Source organism: Bos taurus, chromosome 13 (assembly GCF_002263795.3).
Source record: "Bos taurus isolate L1 Dominette 01449 registration number 42190680 breed Hereford chromosome 13, ARS-UCD2.0, whole genome shotgun sequence".
NCBI lineage: Eukaryota > Metazoa > Chordata > Mammalia > Artiodactyla > Bovidae > Bos > Bos taurus.
Genome location: NC_037340.1, coordinates 38,657,325 through 38,684,277, shown reverse-complemented (window position 1 = coordinate 38,684,277; position 26,953 = coordinate 38,657,325). Strand labels below are relative to the sequence as shown.

The following is a 26,953-nucleotide window of genomic DNA, read 5'->3' as shown; positions in this document are numbered from 1 at the left end:
AATAACTGGATGAAAAGCCCTTGTTCATGGACTGAAAGAATTCATATTCTTAAAATGTCCATACTACCCAAAACCATCCATATATTAAATGCAAAATTCCACTGGCATTTTTCACAGAAATAGGGAAAACAATCCTAAAATTGATATGGAACCACAGAAGACCCCAAACAGTCACAGCAATCTTCAGAAAGAACAAAGCTGGAAGCTTCATTCTTCCTGATTTCAACCTATATTATAAAGTAATCAGAATGGTATGATACTGGCATAAAAACAGACACAGAGACCAATGGAAGAGAATTGAGAGCCCAGAAATAAACCTAATTTATGTCTGTGCTTATAAAATATGTTCCACTAATATTTGACATGGGAGCCAAGAATATGCAATGGGGGAAGGACAGCCTCTTCAACAAACGGTGTGGGGAAAACTGGATAAACACATGCAGAAAAAGACATCGGACCCTATTCTACACCACTCACAAAAATTAGTTCAAGATGGGTTAAAGACTTAAATATAATAGCCGATATAATATTCCTAGAAGAAAATATAGGTAAGAAACTCCATGGCATTGTTCTTTGCAGTGATTTCTTGGATATGACAGCAAAAGTACAGGCAACAAAAACACAAACAAGAGGAACTAAAAAACTAGAAAGCTTCTTCTGCAGAGCAAAGGAAACAATCTGCAGAATGTAAAGGAAAGCCATGTAATAAAAGGAAATATTTGCAAACCATAGACCTGGTAAGGGATTAATATTCCAAATATGTAAGGAACCTGTACAACTCAATAGCAAACAATAAATAAGGAACTTGATTTACAAATAGGCAAAGAAACTGAATAGACAAATTTTTTCCAAGGAAGATATACAGAAAGTCAACAGGTACATGAAAAAGTGCCCAACACCACTAATCTTCAAGGAAATCAGAACTACGAGATTTCATTTCACATCTGTTAGGATGGCTGTTCTTAAAAAGGAAAGAGATTTCCAATGTTTGTGAAGGTACGAAGAAATGGGAACCCTAGTACATCATTGATGGGAATGTAAATTGGTACAGCCACTGTGGAAAACAGCTCGGGGGTGCCTCAAAAAATTAAAAAATAGAAGTACCACATGATCCAGCAATTCCACTCCTGGTCATATATCTGAAGGAAACAAAACCAGTATCTGGAAGATAAACTCACACTCCCATATCCACTGCAGCCTTATTCACAACAGCCAAGATATGGGAACAATGTTAAGTGCCTGTCAATGGACGAATGGATGAAGAAAATGCAGTCAGTACACACAATGAAATATTATTCAGCCAAGAGAAAGGAGAAGATCCCGTCATTAGCAACAATACAGATGAAACTTGAGGGGGTTAAGAGTGAAATAAATGAAGATAAACACTGCATCATCTGAAAACATTCTAGAACCAATGATGATGAAGAAGTTATGTTGGGGGCCTGTGGAACAGCACAGCGCTGGTCAGAAGTCAGCATGGGTTCACAAGTGGCACAGTTGTTCTTGTTCAGTTGCTCTGGGACTCCATGGATGGCACCATGCCAGGACTCCCTGTCCATCACCATCTCCTGGAGTTTGCCCAAGTTCATGTCCATTGAATCGGTCATGCTGTAACACAGTGATGCTGTACTAATACTGTTTGACAGAATCAAGGGATTAATCACCAAATTACTCTGAAAACAGGGTTGCTTGACTTTGGCAAGAGTGGTGACACGGGGAGAAGGAAAGCGGGGTGAGTAAGAACATGACGGATGCATCTATTGACCTGTTAAGAAGATCCCTAACCAGGTGCCAACTCTGCATGCTGCGCTGTGCAGCATGTTTAGCCAGGACCTGGATAAAGACAGAAAAACTCATCTGAGGATAACACAGAGCTGGAGGAAGAGCCAGGATGACACAGAAGCCCAAGAGGCCTGAGCCCAAGAGGAACAAGATTAAGTTCTTCACTGGGTACCTTCCACTGGCCAGACTCTGGTCACACGGGACACACGTGAGGCTTTAGTTGCCTGCAGGCTGGTGCGAGCCACAGAAGAGATGCGGCCACTGCAGGAAAGTAGCTTCCAACGCATGGGGCGCCTGCTGTGCCCTTGAGATCACATGCAGCTCTGCCCACGGGAGAGACCAAGGCCCCTGGGCAGGGATGGCCTGATCTCAACAGACTTGAAGTGAGCTGCTGCGTGACCTTGGCGTGGCTTCTCTGCTCTCTCTGGTGCTCGGCGCCCACCTCCACTCAGGAAGTGTCTGTATTTGGTCTGTGTTTTGTGTTGCCAGAAGAAGTCTGTCTCCTATAAAGTAAACCACGGGAGGCAAGATTAAAAGGCCCCTGCTACCCGGTGGCACCAGGCAGTGCTCTGTTTAAAGTCCCAGGCCCACAGTCTGCCAAGACCTCTCAGGAAAGCCGTACATGGTACGATTCTCTCCCATCCTCAGTCAAACCATGCTTTAGTGGACAATAAACAGCGAGTTTGATAAATAAGCAGCGAGGAGGAGTCGGACAGGTTGGGAGGGACATGAAGACTGGGATTTACACTCTGTAAGCAGAGCTGCCCCCAGAATCTAATTTTAGCCACTTGTCTCACAGTAAGAGTTGGAAATGACCTTCAGCAGGAGAATAGGAGCCTGAGGAAGGCAGGGATGAACAGCCTCTCTGAGGCAGTTGAGGATGTCGTGGGGTTTCTTCCTGAGCTGTCATGTTTCCTTCCTAACCTTGCCTTGCGGTCAGACCTGACCCTCCAGCTGGCCATTAAGTATATACACGCACCTCTGCTGCTGCCTGGAGTTGAAAGCGACCTTCCAAGATGATGGAAAAGCACTCTTCCACCCAATGCTACAAAAGCAGCAAACATTTTCTGACATCTACCATATTCCCTGCACACTGTGAGGGAGGGGAGATGTTTAAAAACACGGTTGGCTCTCCATCTCTGAGGATGACCACTGCGCAGAGGACCGACTGTCCCACATCATCTTACATAAGGGACTGGAGCACGTACTCTGGTCCTGGACTGTGATGAAAATAAACAAAACTCTTCCCCCACACAAGCAGGCTCAGAACTTCTGCTCTAGCGCTCTCAACATTGCCACCCCCCATCACATGGTGTGGTTGCATCCATCAAGGCAGCATCTGTGTTAATGACACTTAAACCCATTGCTCCACTTTTGTTTCTGACCCAGTGTCTCTTTCACGTCCTTCAGATATTCAGAGTCTTGGTTTTTGCCCCTTCAGCTCATCTCCCTTTATGGTTTTCAGATCCTTCATCAAGTTGACCACATGCTACTGTTCACACTCAGGTCTGTCTGAGTTCCTCTGAGGTGGGATCCGGGAACTGGGTTGTGAGCGATGAGCCTCGTGTTTCATCACTGTCCATATGCCAGGCACACAGGCTCTTCTGTCTGTACAGACAGGCTGCAGCTCTTCACTCAGCATGAGCTGCTGGTGATCAAATGCTATGGCAGGAAACCCCTGACAGATCTGTTCAACAAGTCCATTGCCCTACGACAGAGTCTACAAAACTGGAGATTCACTCTGTAAAAGCTGACTTAGACAAGGGAAACAGGACAGCTTCCTGGACCTCAATGCCTGTGGGCTGGAGGAATGACCACAAACTGCATCTGGGTCACCAGGATTTCAAACCAAGAGGTTTACACCACTGCAGATTCAAATGGACCATCTGGATACTGAACAATCTGCACTGGGTCAGAATAAAGCAATTCAGCAAGCCCCTTTCCAACTCTGTGTTCCAAGTACTTGAATGTACAGAGGTGATGTGATCTGAGCTTTTTTCCCCCTATTTTCCAGCTATGTTCTTATATGAAGCAGACAACTGGATCAGAGTACAGGGGCTGAGAAATTATTATAAAGTCACAGAGTGTCAGCATTACCCATCTATGGCCTTATCATCCTAAATGCGACTCATCTCATCTGATCTCAGAAGCTAAGCACAGTCGGGCTTGGTTAGGACTTGGATGGGAGATTGCCTGGGAATACCAGGTGCCATGAGCTTTTAGAAAAGTTTCAACATCACCAAAATGCCAAATAAGGATGTCTCTTCTATACTTAGGCAAGAAGTATTTCAAGAGAGGATAACTATATAGGCATTAGTATATTACAGATATGCTATGTATATTATGTATGGTAATATATTATTATTATTGACATCATATAACGTCTAAAAATTATCACTGTTGTACCACTAGATCAAACTTAACTGAGAAACCCTTTACCAGACACGGTTCTTCCTTCACGTTGCTATGGGGACTTGGACACCCAGACAGCCATGCGGCTCCTGGGAGGTCATCTGTGTGGTCTGGCATGGTGGGGCTTCCCCCTGCTACATCCCAGAGGTGGATAAACCAGACACAGAGCAGCATGCACGTGGTGTTAGTCACTTGGCCTTTCTGAAGAGGATTTCCTTCACAGGCACATTCCCCTTTCCTGCTACTTACTGTCCAAGGAAAATGGCACCAACTATAAATCACCACAGACAGGCTCTCACCATAGAAGCAGGAGCCTGTGTGGACCCTGAGGGAAGGCCCCCTGCAAAAGGGTTATCTGGAAAGATGTGTATGTATATGCAGAAGGGTCAGACACGTCATATTTCTATAAACACAATCCTTAAGAAGAAACATAGCAGAATTTGGCTAAGAATAAAGTGGTTTGTTGAGCTTTGGAGTTTATTTCTTTTTAGAAAAAAAGAGAAAATTTATAAGATGCAAAGGTCTCACATAATGTATTATCATGGACGAATGTTCTCTTTATACCCTAACATGAGCCCTGGCCTAGCCAGTGTTTGGAAAAACATGGACAGTGTGACCGCATTTGGGACCCATCATGGACACTCAGAAACACACCACAGGGTGAAAGGAGGACTTGATGACAAGTGCTGTCGGGCCAGCCTGTTCCAAGAGCAAGCCGAGAATCAGAGGAACCAACGTGGCCTTCCTGAGGGGACCCTTGAGTGTGTTCCTTGCTGCCCTGTGCATGGGGCACCTTCCCCATCCTGGCAGCACCCATCTCCTCTATTAAGCCACAGCAGCAACAAAAAATGGTAACGCTCCTTTGGTGGTCTTTTGTGTGTTTTTGTATGTTCCCAGTTTCTTATTTCCATCTTCCTTTTCAGGATTCAGGTCCAAGTCTTTAAAGTAGTACAGGTGCCTAGCATCTTTCATGAATTTTTCAGGATCCAGTTCTGCCCAATGATAATGCACTAAAAAGAACAAAGATAAGACATATTACTCAGAAAGGTCCCAAAATTTGCTTTCAAATCATATTAAAATACATGACCAAGCATAACAAAACAGCTAGAGATATCCTTTCAAGTTCATACAACAACAAGAGAATGACAGTGTTTTTTTTCACCTTACTGGGAGAAATGTGCCGTGCTGTCATGTATCAGTGCTAATACCTCTCACCAAAGAGATGCCAATTTAGCAGAACTTCATCCTTAGAGCTCAAAAAGACACCAACCAAGTATCTGGGAATTAAACAACATACTTCTGAATGGTCTTTGTATCCAAGAGAAGTCACATGGCAAATCAGAAAACATTTTAAAGTGAGTGAAAATACAACAATCAAAATTTGTGATATTCATCTATAGCAGTGATTAGAGGAAAATTCATAGTATCAAATGCTTATTACATTAGAAAACAAGAAAGCTTTCAAGTCAATAATTGGAGTTTCCATCTTAAGGAATTAAAAGAATAAAAGCAAAGTAAACCCAAAACAAGCAGGAGAAGGGGAATAACAAGAGCAGGAAGTAATGAAATTTCAAACAGAAAAACAAAAGAGAAAATTTTTTAAAAAGATGACTAAAACTAATATACTTCTTGCTAGACTTATCAAGAAAAAAAGAGAAGAAACAAGTTACGAGTATCAGGAATCAAAGAGGCAACAGCAGAACATTTTACAGACATTAAAAGAATGAAAAGGATATATTGCAACTTTATGCCCACAAATTAGACATGGATAAAATGGACAAATCTCTTGAAAAAAATACAAGGCTCATTTCCAAATACTTTTAACAATGAGGGAGGCAGAGGGATTGGGAGCCTAAAGAAAGCATACGAACAGGGTACAAACTAAATGCTTGTTCTTGGGATATTTTTTATATTGCTCAAAGGAGGGTAGGTTCTTTACTATAGAATGCCCAAGTGTCTTCCTTGGCAATTCTTAGAATTTCCTTTTGCAATTCTGAGCCTACAACAAAAGCCAGATGGTCATGCCAAGATTGACATGGCAACCATTTGTCATCCAGTTTAGTTCAGTTCAGTCGCTCAGTTGTGCCTGACTCTTTGTGACCCCATGGATTGCAGCACGCCAGGCCTCCCTGTCCATCACCAACTTCTAGAGCTTTCTCAAACTCACGTCCATTGAGTTGATGATGCCATCCAGCCATTTCATCCTCTGTTGTCCCCTCTCCTCCTGCCTTCAATCTTTCCCAGCATCAGGGTCTTTTCCTATGAGTCAGTTCTTTGCATCAGGTGGCCAAAGTATTGGAGTTTCAGCTTCAGCATCAATCCTTCCAATGAATATTCAGGACTGATTTCCTTTAGGATTGACTGGTTGGATCCCCTTGCAGTCCAAGGGACTCTCAAGAGTCTTCTCCAACACCACAGTTCAAAAGCATCAATTCTTTGGTGCTCTTTATAAAGCACTGAAGACTATATAAAATTTTCTTTATAGTCCAACTCTCATATCCATACATGACTACTGGAAAAACCATAGCTTTGACTAGATGGACCTTTGTTAACAAAGTAATGTCTCTGCTTTTTAATATGCTGCTTAGGTTGGTCATAGCTTTTCTTCCAAGGAGCAAGTGTCTTAATTTCATGGCTGCAGTCACCATCTGCAGTGATTCTGGAGCCCCCAAAAAATAAAGTCTGACACTGTTTCCATTGTTTTCCCATCTATTTGCCATGAACTGATGGGACTGGATGCCATGATCTTAGATATCTGAATGTTGAGTTTTAAGCCAACTTTTCCACTCTCCTCTTTCACTTTCATCAAGAGGCTCTTTAGTTCTTCACTTTCTGCCATAAGGGTGGTGTCATCTGTGTATCTGAGGTTATTGATATTTCTCCCAGCGATCTTGATTCCAGCTTGTGCTTCATCCAGCCTGGCATTTCTCATCATGTATTCCTGCATATAAGTTAAATAAGCAGGGTGACAATATACAGCCTTGATGTACTCCTTTCCCGATTTGGAACCAGTCTGTTGTTCCATGTCCGGTTCTAACTGTTGCTTCTTGATTTGTCATCCAAGTTTAACTAAATCCCAGACTTAACAGAGCAGTTTCTATCCCCTCAGATCTAAATTAATTGGATGAACTTCAGTAAAAGCAAAAGCACAGTAGTTTACACATGGAGATGCCACATCTGTAAACATGCTTCCAGCAGATGTACTCAACACAGGTCACACTCTTAGGAAAGAGTCATATTATGAGTAGATGTCTCAATGGAATTATCAGCCTTCCATTCCAGAGCCCAGCTTGACACTGAAGTTCACAGGCCCACATGAGGAAGGCTTGTTTGAACTGCAGCTTGTCCAAGTTCTTTAGGTCTATCTGGACACACAACAGGAATAAAAATTTCCTCCAGGTCTACCCTCGTGCTCTGAAACCCACCTGCCACAGTTGTGCACTAAATTGTAACCGATATCTGAAAAAACACAAAGGTAATACGTAACTTAATTCCCAGAGACCATAATACTTCCATTTTACAGTCCAGAAAAGTAACCCACTTGCTCCTATATTTCAATCAAGATATTAACCCAAACTTAAGAGCCAGGGCCTTTCAACACCTTTCTCACCTGCAATACCAGTAACTAAAATACTGAAACTAGTTTCCATGTCCCATCTTTGGGGAACTCCACCTTCTTGGCATAGATTAAAACCTTTGTTTTTGAACCTAAAATGAGCTTTGGGATCCTGTTTGAATACATTATTCTTTTACATTTCCTACCATTAAATATTCTACATTTTAATGAACTGTGATAATAAATTTATGCTTCAAGCATCCAATGTGCAGATGAAAGTGATATGGTTTACTACACAAGAATAAACGATCCAGAAAGTGCTCGTGATATTCTGCTTGATGGTAAACACAGGTCACATTATACCTACAGTATGTCTCCAACTTTGTAAACTTAGAAAGCCATAGAATTTTCTGCTTAGAGAAAACATAAAAGCATTAAGAAGTGTCTAATAACTTGGCACCACTATTTCAAGACCTTATGAAAGAAGCTGCTGGGGTGGTTCTTCTTCACTGCCTTCAAACGCTGGTTGGGTGGGAGAGAGTCCAGGGTCAGGAGCAAGGGCTCCTTCAACAGCCTGTATAAACCCTGAGTCTCTCAAAGATGCTGACTTCCAGCTGATCTGTTTCTGGTTTTAAGCCTTTTGAGCAACCAGAAGATGTGACTGCCAGAGTCAGAACATACACACCACAGACCTGCTCTCCAAACCACTGTCAAAAGAACCTAGTTTCATTTATTTTTATTTAGTTCTGGTCATGGCTGGAAACTAACATGAGCTCATTGACACAGAAAAAGCAGACTGTTCCATGAAAAACATAAGCTACTGGGAGGTCAGTGTTATCAATGAAGGATTCATGCAGCCTGTCTAGCATGTTAGGGACCCCAGTAAGGCCTGTGGCACGCTCTCAGAGCAGACATTCTTCCTATGCATGAGTTCTGTGGGTCCTGGCTTGGCACTGAGAACATAGGGACAATGGTGTCATTTCTAACTGAGAAAGGAAAGCTTGGTGTCAACTAATAAGCCAAGCAGGGGAAAAAATAAAACTAATGTCATTTGATCATGGAAGGAACAAACTCTGACAGCAGTTAGTTTTTATTTTTTGCCTTAAATTCTACCCCACGTATTTCTAATGCATACTTGTTCATATTTAACCACACCCACAGTGGCTCAGATGACGGTCTCAAAAATCTTAGTTTGATCCCTCCAAGCTGCTGCTGCTAAGTCGCTTCAGCCATGTCCAGCTCTGTGCGACCCCATAGACGGCAGCCCACCAGGCTCCCCATCTCTGGGATTCTCCAGGCAAGAACACTGGAGTGGGTTGCCATCTCCTTCTCCAGTGCATAAAAGTGAAAGTGAAGTCACTCAGTCGTGTCCGACTCTTAGCGATCCCATGGACTGCGGCGCACCAGGCTCTTCCGTCCATGGGATTTTCCAGGCAAGAGTACTGGAGTGGGGTGCCATTGCCTTCTCCCCCTCTAAGCTAATGCCACCCAAAAGAACTTTGTGCAGTGACAGACTGTGGTCTATCAGCTCTGCGCAGCGTAGCAGCCACCAGCTGCACGTAGCCACTAAGCACTTGAAATGTGGCTACTGTGACTAAGGAAATTAAACATATTTAATTTTAATTAATTTGCATTTAAATATCCACAGGCAAGTAGTGTCTACTATATTAGCACACTCCAGGTTATCAGCAAGCTTAGCTCTGCACTTGAGCAATAAGCAGAATCGTTATTACGGTCAGAGTCTTGCTGATTTGTTTCTAATAAATAAAGCAACTGAGGTGCAAGGAAGTAAATCCAACCCCCTTGCCAGTAAAGTGACATAATATGCCTGCTCCTGTGTAATATCTGCATCCTGTAAAACAAAGGCCAGAACAACACTTGTGGTTTGGGACCAATAACCTCCTTCCAGCAAGAGGAGAGAAAACAGGGCAGAAAATAACGCTGGAAGAAACACTCCTTAAAATTTCCCAGATGAATTGAAAGACATGCATTTATAGATTCCAGAAGTTCAGGAAACCAAAGCAATCATCAGAATGAGGCTTAGATATTTAAAACAAGATGCTGGAATTGTCAGATAAGGAAAAGTAACTACGATTAATATGTTAAGGGCTCTACTGGGAAGAGTAGACAATGCTCGAGAAAAGACAGGTAATGTATGCAGAGAGACAGAAGCTCCAGAAAGGATCAAAAGAAAAGGAAGAGAGCTTCCTGTGGGCTCATCAGCCCCAGGAGAAGTCAGTGGGCTTGCAGAAGGTCAACACAGACTTCCAAACTGAACTTCCAAGAGAGAGAGAAAGGAGTGGGGGGAAAGAAACACACTGTCCAAGAACCTTGGGGAAACTGCACAAGGGATAACATACACAAAACCAAATTCCAGGAGGAGAAGGTGGAAAGAGCAGAGAAGTAATGATGGCCAAGAACAGCCCAGACACCAAATCACAGACCCAGGAAGCTCAGAGCATACCCATCAAGAACCGCACTGGGGCAGATCATAAGCAAACTGCAAAAAACAAAGAGAAAATCTTGAAAGAAGCTGTGTGCAGAGTGGGAGGAGAGGCACACGTTACCTGCAGCAGAACAAGGCTGTGAGTTACACAGGACTTCTCAGGAGAGACTACGCTAGCAAGGAAAGAGTGGAATGAGATATCTAAAATGTTCAAGCGAGAAAACCACCACCAATCTAGAATTCTATACCAACAAAACTATCCTTCAAAAGTGAAAGGGAAATGAAGGCTTGGTTTGATCCACAAGAAACGCTCAAGGAAGTTCTCAGGCAAGAGGAACACGACACAGGTCAGAAACTTGGATTCACATAATGAAAGGAAGTGTATCCCCTGACCAGGGATGGAGCCCATGCCCCCTGCAGTGGAAGCACAGAGCCCTACCCAGTGGGCTACCAGAGAAGTCCCCAGATCAGTTCTTTTTCTTATTCTTGGTTCATCTAAAAAAAAAAAAAGTCTTTAGATGAACCAAGAATAAGAAAAAGAACTGATCTGCTGAAGGTAACAATGCACTGGGCTGTGGGACACACGGAAGGTGACATGAGTGACACAGCATCACCAGGTCTGGGACCCGCTTCCATGAGGCACCTGCACAAATAAGGTGGCCACGCTGTTTGAGGATGGGCTCAGATTAGTGAAAAATGTAGACTGCAAACTCTAGGAAACCACTGGAAAAAGGTTGTTTAAAGTTAAAAAAAATAATAAAATAAAAACACTATTGCAGGCACAGAGTGTCTTATACCATGAAACACCAGCACAGGGATGGAAAAAGTGACAAGAATACTGACACAGGGAAGCAAAGTAAAGTTCAGGAATGAGAGATCCCACCTTCACCAGGGAAACAGCAGCAAAAAGTGACGAGATAGCCTTCCACAGAGCATACACACACACACACACACACACACACACACACAACTGCTCTAGCACCTTAGAAAGAAACGTGCTCTGCCAGGACTCGTCTCACTATGCAGACAAAGGTTAAGTTGGAAAAGCACACGGACGGCAGCATCCAAAACACTTTCCTTGTTTGGTTTCGAGGGCTGAAACCTCAGGACAGAAATGCGGGTATTGGTCGGGAGTGCCTCCCTCACACCCTCCCAGTGGCAGCTTGGTCGATGCTCAAACAAGGGAACACTGCAGCCTGTGGTCCCAAGTGGAAACCACACTCTATTTCATAGGCAGCAGCCCTGATGCCTTTAGCCATGGGCCAGAAAGAGGGTAACTGAGCTGCGGCCTCACAGGAAACCTTGGATCCTCCTAGCACAGTGAGGAGCCTGAGGAATGGGATGGAGGACAAAAGAGGAGCTGATTTTAGCAGTTTCATGTCCATTTGGTAAGATAAGGAATGTCTGCTGTATAACAGAGAGATGGTGACACCCTGGGAATGTCCTCTGAACCAAGGGGGTTTGGGCTCATTTTCAAAGAAACACTTGCCCAAGATCCTGCAGCCTCTCACTCCATCTTCTCTTGCTTTTTTTTTCTCTCTCAAGCCTCAGAAATTCAGAGCTGCTCCCCTTCAGGCCTGTGATGCTCCTGAGGGCACTTGTTTTTAAAGAAAAGTAAATGAAACCCATATCAAATGAAAACCACAGCTCCCCTCATTGTGGGGAGGTGGGGGGACTGTTTTCCTGTAGAGCAAGGTAGATGGCAAGGTCACCTTCCATCTGTCACCACCTGTCTGCTCTTACAGACTTCTGGACACTGGGTGGTAGCTCTGGGAGGAGCGGCTGGGAGGACACATTTCGGCAGAAGGGCAGCACAGGTCCACAGGCCTCAAACCCCTAATAGACCTGTGGAGACCCCTGTAGGGTCTACAAATCTGGAAGCGTCCCCTGGTCTTCGCCTGGTGCGGGTGTCTCAGAGGACCCCTCCTCAATTTACACCTGCACCAGCCACAGAGTCTCTGCCGCCATCTCGGTGTGAATAACTACAGCTGGACCCCCCATCTTAAACAGTCAGGAAAGGAGGTTTCACTTCAGGCCCCTGGTCCAAAACCCAGCGGCTGCAGTTATATTCATATAAATGTGGCTTTGACATCTTCATGGACCCATCTACACTGCCTCAAGAGCCTCCATCCCATAAGCAGCAGCGGCTGGATCCTCAAGGCTCAGTGAGTCTGTCTCCTAAGGTGCCAGCACCTGGGCCCCACACGTGGTCCTGAGGGACCCTGGCCAACCTGGCCACACCTCGGTCTCTAGCACCACAGATCCCTCAAGGCTCACCCAGACACCTGACGGAAGTCACAGCTGAAACCTGCGAGGCCTGTCAGTGCTCGTCAAGGGCTGAGGCCGTGAGACACCTCGCTGCCTGGACGCAGCTGACCACTCAGCCTCTGGGGCTCACCTCCCCTCCACTGAGACCCGCGGTTGGCCCAGGGGACCCAATGCAGCTCCTTTGCACCTTCCCAGGGCAGGCGAGACGGCCCCTCAGCGGCTCTGCCACGTCTTGGTGGCCACATCTTGCCGAGGGGACCTGGAGGCACCCTGCACAGCAGTCTCACCCACACGGGGTCCCCATCCACCCCGTCCGCTGGGCGTGGTGGCCTGCCTGCCTTTTCCACCATCACTGAACTCCACTCACTTAGTTCATAGAAGAAAAACTAAGGAAGCAGAAACGACATAACTCACTCACTGTCACACAGAAACTGGTAGGATGCAGGTAAGAACCTGATGAAGTTCTGAGTCACGGCTGGATTCACTTAATTAGCATAATCAGAAAACTAACTTCAAGAGCCGCCCTGCACACTGCCTTTATGTGGCCCGTCACCCCCAGATTTAGGATTTCTGGACGGACTGTAAGTCAGAGGTGGTAACGGTATTTCTGACAACAGAACTGACTATATCAATGATGATCAAGTCCTCAGCAGGTCTTGGAAGAGGTGGGAATGGAACTTCTACACATATATGCCACATAAAAGGTTAAATGTGTGTTCATGAATACCAAACATGACTTATACACCAAATTTCAGGTTCAGAAGACTCCCTTCTGAGGACAGTGAAAAAGGTGGCTTAAAACACAGCATTCAAAAAACAAAGATCATAGCTTTTTCCCCCCTGGAGCCGTGCTGGTTCTGCAGCTCTGTGGCAAGCCACGGAGTCTGGGTTCTGATCCGCAGGATGGGGTTTGTTAAAGTTGTCAAGAACAAGGCCTACTTCAAGAGATACCAAGTGAAATTCAGAAGAAGGCAAGAGGGCAAAACTGACTACTATGCTCGGAAACGATTGGTAATCCAAGATAAAAATAAGTACAACACACCTAAATACAGAATGATTGTTCGTGTAACGAACAGAGATATCATTTGTCAGATTGCTTATGCCCATATAGAAGGAGATATGATAGTTTGTGCAGCTTATGCTCACGAACTCCCAAAATATGGTGTGAAGGCTGGCCTGACAAATTATGCTGCGGCATATTGTACTGGCCTGCTGCTGGCCCGCAGGCTTCTTAATAGGTTTGGTATGGACAAAATTTATGAAGGGCAAGTCGAGGTGACTGGAGATGAATACAATGTGGAAAGCATCGATGGTCAACCTGGTGCCTTCACCTGTTACCTGGATGCAGGACTTGCCAGAACTACTACCGGGAATAAAGTTTTTGGGGCCCTAAAGGGAGCTGTTGATGGAGGCTTGTCTATCCCTCACAGTACCAAATGGTTCCCTGGTTATGATTCAGAAAGCAAAGAATTCAGTGCTGAGGTACACCGAAAGCACATCATGGGGCAAAACGTTGCAGATTACATGCGCTACCTGATTGAGGAAGATGAAGATGCTTACAAGAAACAATTCTCTCAGTACATAAAGAACAACGTAACTCCAGACATGATGGAGGAGATGTATAAGAAAGCTCATGCTGCAATACGAGAGAATCCAGTGTATGAGAAGAAGCCTAAGAAAGAAGTTAAAAAGAAGAGGTGGAACCGTCCCAAAATGTCACTTGCCCAGAAGAAAGATCGGGTAGCTCAGAAGAAGGCAAGCTTCCTTAGAGCTCAGGAACGAGCTGCTGAGAGTTAAACCAAACTACAATTTTCTATCAAGATTTTTCAGATAAGAATAATAAACTTATTGAACAAGCAAAAAAAAAAAAAAAACAAAGATCATAGCATCCGGTCCCATCACTTCGTGGCAAATAGAAGGGGAAAAAGTGGAAGCAGTGTCTAGATTTTATTTTCTTGGGCTTCAAAATCACTGCAGATGGTGACTGCAGCCATGAAATTAAAAAACACTTGCTCCTTGCTATGTGTTTTTTAAAGAAGAAAAGCTATGACAAACCTAGACAGCATATTAAAAAGCAGAGACATTACTTTGCCAACAAAGGTCTGTACAGTCAAAGCTATGGTTTTTCCAGTGGTCATGTACAGATACGAGAGTACCATAAAAAAGACTGAGTGCTGAAGAAATGGTGCTTTTGAACTGCGGTGTTGGAGAAAACTCTTCAGAGTCCCTTGGACTGCAAGAGATCAAACCAATCAATCCTAAAGAAAATCAACTCTGAATATTCATTGGAAGGACTGATGCCGAAGCTGAAGCTCCAATACTCTGGCCACCTGATGTGAAGAACTGACTCACTGGAGAAGACCCTGATGCTGGGAAACAGTGAAGGCAGGAGGAGAAAGGGACGACAGAGGATGAGATGGTTGAATGGCATCACCGACTCAATGGACATGAGTTTGAGCAAGCTCCAGGAGATAATGAAGGACAGGGAAGCCTGGCATGCTGCAGTCCATAGGGGTTGCAAAGAGCTAGACACGACTGGGTGACTGAACAACAACAAAACTCATACCAACTGTTTCAGTTCATGAATAAAAATCAGTGGCTTTAGGTCAGAGCATCAAGATCCAGAACAAGGTGGGGTTTGTGATGATGACAAAGGAGGCCGAGCATGAAGGGACTCCCTTCCAACTTTGGCTTCATGTTCACATGAGTGTGTGACACACGTTGAGCCCAGATCAGTGGACATGGCTGTCACCTCCCCATAGTGACACTCTGACAAAACACGGAGCCTGGGCCAAGTCAACAGGACCTACAGGACTGACCATCCCACATGGCCCCCTCACAACATGGCTTAGCAACCCCACCTCTTCCGAGATCTGCGTCCCGCCCGTCGGCAAGCCGGCTCCACCGCGCCTGGCCACACCTGCGGGCTCAGCTCACTGTCTCCGTGCTGGCAGCGAGCATCCTAACAGACATCCCACAGGCAGACCCCAGGCACCCCACTCCAGAGGCAGAAGCCACGTCCCAGGTGTTCTCTCACTATGTGGCATCTCCAGGGTTAGGGTTAGGGTTCCCTAACCCTAACCCTAACCCACAGGCGGACTTGATCTGAACCACAGTTCACAGGCCAAAGGCTCTGAACTGCACACCGGCTCTTGATCCCATGCATTCTGCAGCTGCCTCCCCACTGGCCTGTGCCCTCCAGCCCGCTCCCTAGGGCTGTTGGCTCACCTTTCTAAACTGGAATCTGTGTCCCTTGTGCACCTGACAGCTCTCAGAGCCCCCCTGGGACCCCAGGACAGAACCCAGGTGGCTCAGACCCGCCCACCAGACTCACCACGGCCTGGACTGTTCTGGGCCCCTGCCTCAGACAAGCATCCGGATAGCAGTCGATGTGCCCACTCTCCAGCCTCTGCCCGCGCCCACCTGTCCAGGTCATCCCAACACGCACACCTGCTCTCCTCTCAGCTGGGCAGCTCCATGCCCTTGCCCCCTTCGCCCCGTTTCCACTGGCCCCTCAAGGTCCTGCTCCTCAATCCCTCATTCCCTGGAGTCTCGCCCGCATCCCTCCACACCCCCACGCCAGTGTGCCGGCTGACATGTGGCTGGACGGTTCCCATGCTTCTCCCTGCACCAGTGAATGCTGGCAAGTGATGTGTTCACAGGGAATTAAGCTAAGCCAAGGGCCATCAGGCAGCAGAGACATCGACCCCATGACCTTTAGGCAGGGAGTTGGACCCAAAACTACAGGGAACCCCCTGGAACATGAGTGGGCAGCGCCAGGAGGATGCAGTGAAGGACAACAGGTGAGAGGCTGCACAGAGTGCCAGCTGCAAGTCCCCCCAACACACAGCTCCCAAGAGGAAAGTGTGGAAGTGGGAGCTCAAGTCTGGAACACTCTAGTAGCATTAAGAACCGCAGTGGTCAGCTGATGCAGGTGCATCTCAGCTCTTCTTTCCATCCTGGAGGGCAGCAGGATTTAAGGCGACCACAAGCGAACGTCCATAAAGTAAACTGCCCCAAGCCGTCCCATCCTCCATCCTTGACCAGTGCCCCCACATAAGAAGACCACGTAGCTCGAGGAGGCCACCCTACCTGCATCCAGCCCACCTACGGCTCCCGCTCCGAGGACACGTCCCCCTCGGCCCCACTGCTGGCACTGCGGTCTTCCTTGCGGGGAGCACTTCTCTCCTTGCTTGACTCAGAAGGCCCTTTGGCTCTGGTTTTTTCTTTCCTCTGCTGCTGCTTTTCAAGCTTTGACAGCTGGTTGTTAAAAAAAGAAAGAAAGAATTATTTTACAAATGTAAACTCATGCCTGTATGTCCAAAACACCAATGACCTCACAGGCAGCAACCACGGACAATGATTTCTGTCTGATAATGTGGGGTATCGCATTGGTTCTGACACACCAGATACCATACCCACTGTCTATCCATCTGACACCAGATGCATCAGACGTGTGATCTCCGTCAGACCCTCCCCATAGCTCAGCCTGTCCCAGGGTCTGTGGGAAGGGTCCACTCATAGGCTGCTCTGACAGGCTGAGCAGGAAAGGCTTTTAGTCTAGTTTATAGTTTAGCTATTTTTTTCTTTCATGGCTCTATAGCTTTTTCTCATGGGCAGGTTGTCTTCCTGTTCACTGTTTCCTAAAGAGTGATAAGCTCTTTAGATAAGCTCACTCTCCTATTTACTGAAGGTTAAGAGAAGCTGTGACACAAAGCATGTGGACATCCCCTTAGCTCTCGGTTTGTCCTGAGACTCATCCATGGTCCAGGCCCTGGTGTTCGCAGCGGGCTGCATGGCGGCTACCTGGAGATGCTGCCATGGGGCCCTCACACATGTCCCCCAGGCCACCTGAGGCCACCCGAGGCCACTTCTGCCCTTCTGGGTGCCTCCCCAGCTTGTTCAGAGACCACAACCAGACAGCGGGAAGACAGATCTGCTGGAACTCTTGAGCAATGCCCAGCACTCCAGAAAGGCATGCTGAGAAACTCATCTGAGGAGATGGACCAAGCTGTGGCCAGAGGACTTTCTTGGACCAGAAGAGCCATCTGTGACAAAGCCTGACAGATGGCAACACCCAGGTTCCATGGGCTCCCCAGGCCAAGTCTGCAAACATTTTGCTGTTCACATGGAAAAGGGGGAACCTGAAGGGCTGGCTGCTCCCCACTGGTCTCTGCCCCAAGCCCAGAGACATGAAGAAAAGTCACTGTAAGCAACCTGCCAGATGCTTGCTTTACTATTTTTAGACTCTGAGCTAAACCTTTAGACAGATCAACAATCAGAAACTTTCAATTTGGTGTCCAGAAAACCAAATTTATTACTGGTTGACTTAATATTCTCTCTCCCCCTACTCCCACTCCAGGTGCCTGAACAACTGCAGTAAATAGCCAGGTTGGTTGAGCAGGGAATTCAATTTTGTGAACAAAGCCTTCTCTTCCCCTTTGACCTGGTGACTCTCTTCCCAGAAAGCTCCCTGGGATAAACTCCCTCTCGTGTGTGCAGGAAAGGCTCCCTGGCATGTGCACTGTGGTATTAATGTATCAGCAAGAACCTAGAAACAACCCAGGTGTCCACCGATAGGAAGACAGGTAATTAGAACGTGGCACAGTCATACAGAGTGATCCTCTAGAGCAGATGGACATGGATCAACATAGATAAGTCTTTAAACCCAGTTTATAGTCAATACAAACCAATGTCAGTTTCAGAAGCCTTAATGGCAGGATTTCAGCAGATATAAGAGGGGCTTGGAGAGTACAAACCAAAGTCAGTTCACTAGTTAACTTTGGGGAGAAAGAGTAGAGCGTGGTATCACAGTAGAATGAATATATACGGGCTCTGACTGTAACCACCGGCTTAACTTCTATAAAAATAAGACAAGCTCTAGAACAGGGCTGCTGACCACTGCCAGACGTGAAATGCTTGCTACTGGCACTCAGGCCAGCAATGATAAGATTCATGCCAGGACATAAATGAACACATGGCTTCCTTCGTCTGCAAAGTCTGACTGTGAAGAAATACCACCGCTGAACTGTATGCTTGGAAGCCACGCTGAGCTCCTCCAGCCCGAGCTCTATGACCTGCTGTGGCCTGGTAACAAACAGCTCAAGGACAGATGCTGTGAGCAGGATGGTTTTAGGCAAAGAAGAAACAAGCGAGTATTTTTTTTATTATTATTAAGATATAATTGGCAGAAAACATGATATTAGTTTTAGGTGTAATGGCAAAACAAGAAGGTTAGCATTTTACACATCTGAGTAAAGGCTACAAAGAGCTCCTTGTCCTCTGTCCCTCTGCACTGTTATGTTTCCATAAATGATTATTATTTTCTCTGTGCTTTTCTATCACAGACGCGGGAGGAACATCCTTCATCAAGATGCCAGCTGGGCTTCCCCAGAGGCTCAATGGGTAAAGAATCTGCCTGCCAATGATGGAGACATGGGTTTGATCCCTGGGTCAGGAAGATCCCCTGGAGAAGGATAAGGGAACCCATTCCAGTATTCTTGCCTGGAAAATTCCATGGACAGTGGGAGCCTGGTGGGCTACAGTCCAGAGGGTCAGAAAGTCACACACAACTGACTGACTAGGCGTGTGCACACATGCATACACACACAAGATGCCAGCCTCCCTGCCTTGTTTCCCTTCTGGCACTCTTTCCTCTATGAAATGATTAGGACAGGAAATGGGGCCCATCTGTCTAGTTCTTTTTCTTGTAAAATGATCTTGGATGCACAACATGAATGTATATAACCATACTGAACTGTACACTTTTAAATGGGCAGGATGTTAAATTTTATGTTGTGTGTATCTTACAACTAAAATAATTTTTACTGAGACATAACTGACATATAACATTTTATCAGTTTCCGGTGTACAATGTGATTCTGTATTTGTATATAGTACAAAATGATCATCACAGTAAGTCTACTTACCATCCACCACCAAGAAAATGTTTAACGACCTTAGAAAACATGATGTTGGCAACCCCTTCCTTTTTTATTTTTCATGTCCTTAGGTTATGGAATCCAAACATCTAGAAATCAACATTCAGCAGTGAACTGTGATAAGCTGCTGCCAGCAGTTTATATTCACATCAGTGTCTGTATGCACGTTGACACATGTGTGTTCTACATATACATGTCTGCAGGCAGATGGATACTTATACATACCTATATAACTGTGAATATGTTCCAAGCTAGCCTCTGAGAAAGCATGATTTTTATTCCCCAAAGAGGATCTCTTGGTTTTGGTTCCCCTCTTTAGAGGTAAATATAAAACAATGTGGCCATCTCCAGTGACACAAGCAGACCAAGGCTCTGTGATGCTGAGAGTCCATTATACACAAAGGCTTGTTTGTGATTCTGTTATCTGCCTCCCACTCTTTAACACTGTTGAGAAACCAGATCCTGGCTGGATGACAGGGAACAATTCCCAGTAGAAGCAGGCTTCCTAAGGGTCCTCAGGTCCCCACATCGCCCATCCAATTCTGCACTGACCCAGGGGTGCCATCAATGCCGAGTAAAACTGCGGGAGCATCCACTTGACCTTCCACCCCAGCCCTGTGCCCGCCGCCCTGGACCAAGCTTGTGGATCACGTGTGACAATTACTGAAGCAACAGGCACAGCCCGACTTTCTGTAAAGGATGTGATGCTGACTCTTTCATTATTTATCTTAAAACAACCCCGACCACACATGGCTCCATGCCTCAGAGTAAAAGTTTCTCTGCGAGAACATTCTGAACTAACCTAATAAATTTAAGCCTTTTCTCGGAAAAAGTTGGAATCCAATGCAGCCAGAATGTGGAATTTACATCTCAAGGCAAGAAAGCGGTGGATTTTTTTTTTTTTTTTTTTTTGAGGAAACAAATGAGAAAGAAAAAGAAGAAGAAAAGGGTGTGCATACAGACTCCTGTAGCACGCCGTGGCTTTCAAGTTAACGAGGACACAAATGGCAAGGAAAATATAAACCACGACAGGCCTGTGGTGACACACCTACACCAGCGCAATGGAGGACTTTTGCTTTTTGTTTCTGTGTTTTTTCATTTTTAAAGATTTTTTATTTTATTTTTGGCTGCACTGGATCTTCGTTTCTGGTGTGGGCTCTCTGGTTGAGGTGAGGGGGCGGTTCTTGGCTGTGTACAGTGGCTTCTCTTCTGCAGAGCACAGGCCCCAGGCACGCACGCTTCAGTAGTCGCAGCTCATGGGCTCAGTAGTTGCGGTGCACTGGCTTAGCTGCCCCATGGCATGTGGGATCTTCTCAGACCAGGGATGAAACCTGTGTCCCTTGCATTGGCAGGTGGATTCTTAACCACTGGACCATCAGGGAATTTTTTTTTAATCATCTGAGAGGGTCCATATTGCAAAGCAGTTTGCAAACCATACAGGCTCTAGTGTCTCAAAGTGAAACCCAAACCTTCCAAAGGCAGTTCCAGGCCAAGACAACCCCAGGGGCCAGGTAACCATCCCGAGGTCAGCCCATTCCTCTCGCGCCGCATCTCTGAAGGTGGCGGGGGGTAGGTCGGGGGTGGCTGTAGCAAAGAATAGAGGACTGGACTATTTAGACCCAAACCTCCCTGACTCATGCTTAAATCCACTGAGAAAACAAAGAGCTTTCTTTTTAATCAAGATGATCATGCTCTAAGTGCCTAACATACAAATAAGCTGGTTGAACACAAAGGTCACAGTTCTCCATCATAGGGCCCGCAAACATGATCATGATCTGCGGCTCCAGGCAAGAGCATGAGTGAAGTGACCACACATGAGACATCAGGGCAGGGTGGAGACTGCGGCCACACCACAGAAGACAAGCTCCCTAAGCTCTACCAGGGCAGTCACATCCTGTTTTCAAGCATGCAACTGGGCAAAGGTAAAGTCACTGGGGTAGATACAGCCCCCTGGTGGGCTCCTGGCTTTGTACCTCTGCCCAACTGATCCGGACTGCTCTGAACAGCCCACTAACAGGTGTGTCCTTACCAGCATCCCCCGGAGAAACCACACTGGTGGCCTGAGCTACAGTCACCATCCAGTCCCTCCTCTTCCCTCTACTCAGAAGTGGCCCTGAGCCTGCTCTCACACGGACCTGAGGCACAGTCACGAGGACCGGACCTAAGGGAGCTCCAGGGGGCTTCAGAGGACCATTTTGCTCCCAAATAAACACAAGTGCATGAGACTTCTCAGAATGGAGGCAGTTCTCAGAACGAGGAGGGGGTGTCTGGGGGACACAGAAGCCCTGAGGAGGGGCAGGGGCAGGGCCAAGCCAGAGGAATCAGCTGTCCTCTTGGAGGGGGGCACGGATTACTAAGTTCCTCACTGTTTCAGCTACATGTGGGCACGTCTGGAGCACGACCAGCTGACAGCAAAGCATCTCATCACACACCCATCGAAGTAAAGGAGAAATGGACCTTCAGGGGGTGAGACTTGCTCAGGGGTCGTCCACAGGATGCAAGAGGCAGACACAGGACAACACCCCAGGCCTCTAGACACCAAGCTCTACATTCTCTCCAGGGAGTCATGTGGCCTTAATCTATAAGCTTCAGTTCAGAAATTTATGAGCACTGGCTACAAGTCATGTCCTGTCCAAGGTGCCAGGAACATAGGGGAGAATCAGACATAGCCCTGGCTTTCTGGGCCGAATGTCCACCACACAAATAACTAGCGATTCCCACTCCAGCCTGGTCTTATTCTCAGCCCTGGGTGTGCAGGAAAGGAACTATTACCACCCCGTTTTGAAGTGGAGAAGCTTACAGCACTGGCGACCCCAGCATCCTGCCCGAAGCTCATGGCAGGCCAAGCAGCTACCCTCCTTTGCACTCAGCCTTGCAGATGGAGACACACAGGGACCTTGGGGCCATTTCCTTTCAACAAATGAAAACAAAACCAGCCCTGACCCAGATCCTGCTCCTTAGTGGTTTACCAAAAAGCCACTGCAGGACCTCAGTGTGACTGGATGTTTCTACCTGTGGCTGAAGAATCAGAAGGACCAAACCTAAGGTGAGTGAACTGGATACTCGGCTAAGAGGAAGCAGGATGGGGAAGCCTCCAGAGCAATGAGGACCTGGAAGAGCGCTTCGAGGTCACTGGTACTGACCTCAGGAGAGGCCTGCAGGCCCATCAGCGGCAGTAGGAGAGGTGGGCCAGGGTGAGGGAGGCAAGTGTGGCTCCAGCCTGTCCACAGATAAACGGGGTGGCCACGAGCAAGGGGCAGCCGCAGAGGCAATCAGCACCAGGGAACACGGGGTGGCCAGTGTGTGGTGGGCTGGTGGGGTATAGGCCCTCAAGTTCAGGGAAGCCTAAATGGAAGCAGAGCTGAGGGTGGGGCGGGAGTCCCTGGAGGGAGGGGAAGGTGGGCCCACTCCAGGCAGCACTGCCTCTGTATTCATCTTCACTACAGGACACTCACAGCGGAGGGTGCAGGCCCCCCCCGGCATGAGGCGACTGAACCAGAAGGTCAAGGGCTGTGGAGGACAAGGCTGAGAAGCAAGAGGCCAAGGGAAGTCAGGGCTGAGCCAGGAGAAGCTGAGGAAGGGAGGGCAAGGCATGGCCAGGACTCAGAACATCCCCTGGCTGGGATCAGAGGTGGGACAAGGTGCTGCTGGGGTAACCATCACCCAAGACAGAGGTGGAGACCTCTGCCAGCTGACTGGGGGGCTGGGGCAGATGGAGACGGCTATGGTGGTGGGCGGTCCAGCACTCGCTGCTGAAACATCTTTAAAGGCGGGTCCCTTCAGCCTGTGGAACAATCCAGTGGACGGTGACATAAAACACGAAATGAAGGAGCAACTCCAGGGTGCTGCAGACACCAGCCAGTCCCAGACTTGCACCACGGTCCACACAGTCAGCATTCCAGCCACCTTGAGATTCTGCTCTTTCCGGAGAAGCTCAGCAGAGGGCATGGCTCTGCGGCTGGGGATACCCGTCCAGGCTGAGAGGGTGTGAAGGGGGAGACACAGAGACGTGTGTCTGCTGTTGCCACCACACGCCTGCCCCTCTCAGGAACATCCAACCACCCAGCTGACAGGCGCGAGCAGCCGTGTCAGAGGGACCGAGAAAAGTGATTTCTTTACATTTCTGAACATAACAGGTACCCAGGAACCCCTGATGGAAGGGTCCCTCCTGGAGCAAAACGGTGCCTCAGACTTGCTTCTAACACAATTTTGCAAAAAGGTGTGAATAATTACAACTTCTAAGTGTTTCTGTATGTTCTCACAAATCCCACAAAAACCATTTCAGGTCTTCTTGACTTTCAGATGACAGCCGACTAAAAGGAGCACCTCCCTCCTCAAAGGGTCCACGAGTGTGACCTGAAATGTTAATTTCCTCCCTTAAAAGTCTGTCTTCACACCAGGGAAACAAATGGCCCCTTAGATGGTGACAACCAATTTGTCACCTTGAGCATTCTGAGAAGTCAAGAGCAGGTCATCTTATTCCCAGATTGATTTTGAGCACCACGGAGGGGTGGAGTCAATTGAGAGAGCAAGCTCAAGGCCACGGCCAGGCCGGGGAAAGCGCCAGGCCTCCGGACTCCCAGCCGAGCTTCCTGTTGACCTGGCTCCTTAGGAGCCAAAGCTCACCTGGACAGGGGCTTCTGAGGTCAGCCCTAGCGCTGGGGCAGCCAAACCTGTGCTGTCCTTACGAGGGTGGTACCAGGTATAGTCTTGCCCTTGAGATATTTCAATGCTGGTTATTTCCTGTTAGACTGTTCTGTCCTGCACATGAGCAGAATCTAATCAGAGAGTGAAGGAAATAACAAAAGAAAAGCTCAAGCCCCATGAAGTCAGTTACTAGGATTTTTATAGACCGTGGTGTAGATGGAAAAGTTCTGTTCCAACCCACCCCTTGCAAAGATTCCACGAAAGTCTTATGGTGCAAGTCATCGAGATCAAATGTCTCCTCTGCAATTACATTTTAAAACACCACGAGGTAACGATGGCTCTGCAGACACTGGCCCACACCTGCTGACATCAGGAGGCACGAGCGGGCAACCTCAGGAAGCTGCTGAGGAGGGGACACGGCTGGCATGTCCCCTCGTTAGTAAAGACAGGAGCTAAGAGACAAAATGCCCCACACCCAGCAGCCCATGAGTCCTTCTCAACAGCTCTAGAACCTTCCCTCCATAAGCTCGCCATCCTTCCTGGGTCCACCAACTCCTGCCGCCAGAATGCCCTGACGGTGCCGATTCATTGAAACCGGCCTGCTGACCACTCTCCCACCCTGCAGATCCACCAAATGCACTGACACCAGACAACTGTTTTGCTGGCTAATTAACACACCTGAGACAGTAAGGAAGATGCGCTGTGGAGCAGAGCAATGCTCCACCGACGGTGTTCCTCCTGGGGTCAGGTGCAATCACACACACACACACACACACACACACACACACACACACACAGGAGGCAGCCATCCAGCCCCACCATGGAGGTGCAGGAAAGCCCAAGGGTCCCTGCACAGTGACCAGAGAAGCCTGCAGCCCCTCCACCATGGGCAGGGATCCATCAAGAAATGACACAGGCTGGTGCTGGAAACCTGGGAGAGGGCACCCACCTCAGTCTGAAGCCCCCGAGCCAGCCCACGTTACCCTCAGGGGCGGGGCACCTGCTGAGGTCCTGGAAACCTCTGGGCCCACGACCTGCGGCTTCTCCTGCTGCCTAACAGGCCGGAGGGCAGAGGACAGGAAGAGGACAGAAGAGAAGGTAAAAAAAAAAAAAAAAAAGAGTAGGCCAAACCCGAGTAGCCTAGAGAAACTCCAGGAAGACAGAAGTGTCAGACTACGGTGGGATTTTAAACAATCTATAGAAACCGACTTCCTCGGACTAGTTCTAACTGATCGAGCCATCTTTAAAAACTGGAATTTGTGTCGGGCAATTTGTTTTATTGAACTGTAACTTGATATAATTTCCTATTATGCGATAATTCTGAAACCTCTTTTTTTAAAGTGTCCTTGTGTAATGGAAAATCTGACAACATTCAAAGAGGATGTTGCCATACACGCCAAGGCGTCTGCCATTATGTCAACTGTTGCGTTGTGTTATTTTTAAATCAACTGGCTGCTTAATAAAAACATAACAAAGCAAAGTACACACATGGTACCTAATTTTCATACATTATTAACTCTGCTTGAGGTTTTTGTGGGAATTAAAAAAAGCCGGGGGTGGGGGGCGTGGGGAGAAGTCAAGCAAGGAGGCATCTGTTCCCATCTGAAATTGTGCAAGCTAATTTTATTTTCTAATTTCCCCCTTGTTTACAAAAACCCTCTTAGGCATGCACAGTGGTAGGTGAGGGTGGGGTGCTTGCTGTCTCTGCCTTATTCCTACTCAGCTGCCTGTCCCCCCATCCACCCAGCCTTCCCTGCGGGCGATGCGACACATTGGGTGGTTTGTTTCGGGCCATCGTGGGATGGAGGTCAGCCCAGGCGTGGGCTTCTCCATCCTCGCAGCGGAGGCTGTTGGGGTCCCTGCAGGGTTAGGACAGCTGCCCACCAGCCCACGACTTCTGACCTCCTGCCAGAGCATCTGCACCTTCATCATGAAGACGCCCGCAGGCCCGGCCAGAGCACAGGTGGTCCCAAGGCGAGCACCTCTGGAGGTGACTTCGGTCCCTCAGGGGGTGCCCAGGGGTCACACGCTGGCTCCCCGTCCCCATCTGGTTTCCACCCTCCCTGTGCCCCCTGGGAAGACTATCCACGTTAACTACCTGAACCGAAGCCTCTCACTTTGGGGGCACCCCGACCAAAGTGCTTCAGATGCTCTGAGATGAGCCAGGGTCTCATGTGAGCACTCCCTGTGTCACTGGCCAGTGTGACCCCGCATTCTCCACCAGTCAGCACCTGGGATACTGGAGGGCCACGGGGGAGATGAGGGTCCCCCATTCAAGGGGCTGAGGGATGCAGTTTACAGTCCTGTGACATCTCATACAGGTGAATGCTCTGAAGACTGGTCGCCCACATACATGGCCAACGATGTGTTTCAGCATCCAAGAGTTTTGTTGTTGACCACCCCCTCCCCACCCCACTGGGGAAAAGGACCCAAGAGCCCTCCTCACGCCTGTGCCCTGGGCCCTTCCTTCACTGGAAAATCTCCAGAGTGACAGGCGACAGCTAACCTCTCTGGGCCACTGCTGTTCAGAGGCAGAAATAACAGGCGCCTGGTTTATTCAACATCCATCTAGGGCTGGAGTTGATACTGAGCTCGCTGTCAGCACGTGTCTGGTTAATCACTGGGGAGCAAAGTTTAAGGAGACACTAAAACCATTTCAGTGTTGGTATTCCAGTGCATAATTGGTAACAGAAAACTCTTCATGAGCATTTGAAACTAACAGTGCTCTGTAAATGATTCAAAATGTTTCTTCAATTTGCAAGACTCTTAAAAAAGAGGAGGGGGAACCTTTCCTCTGCCCCACTTGGTCTCACATGTTGCACAAATGCCAACAGAGCAGATCTGGAGCAACATAATAATCCAGAAAAGGGGAAGACATGGGCCCCAGAAAAACAGCGCACA

At 47.5% G+C, this 26,953-nt stretch overlaps 1 protein-coding gene and 1 pseudogene across 3 annotated transcripts in view; one reads left to right on the top strand and one right to left on the bottom strand.

The window, feature by feature from the left end:
* The window catches only part of DTD1 (D-aminoacyl-tRNA deacylase 1), a 121,174-nt gene that overhangs the window by 30,490 nt on the left and 63,731 nt on the right, over positions 1-26,953 (bottom strand). For 2 of the 3 annotated variants that reach the window (XM_059892572.1, NM_001038104.2), the window contains 2 exons: positions 16,557-16,724; positions 4,651-5,204 (listed from right to left, as the gene is read on the bottom strand). In XM_059892572.1, coding sequence (XP_059748555.1) covers positions 16,572-16,724 — 153 coding nt within the window. In that variant the 3' untranslated portion in view covers positions 4,651-5,204; positions 16,557-16,571. Of the gene's footprint in view, positions 1-4,650; positions 5,205-16,556; positions 16,725-26,953 lie in introns of those variants that run through there. The other variant, XR_009496780.1, reaches the window with a different exon arrangement.
* Positions 13,293-14,342, top strand: LOC784446 (60S ribosomal protein L5 pseudogene; annotated as a pseudogene).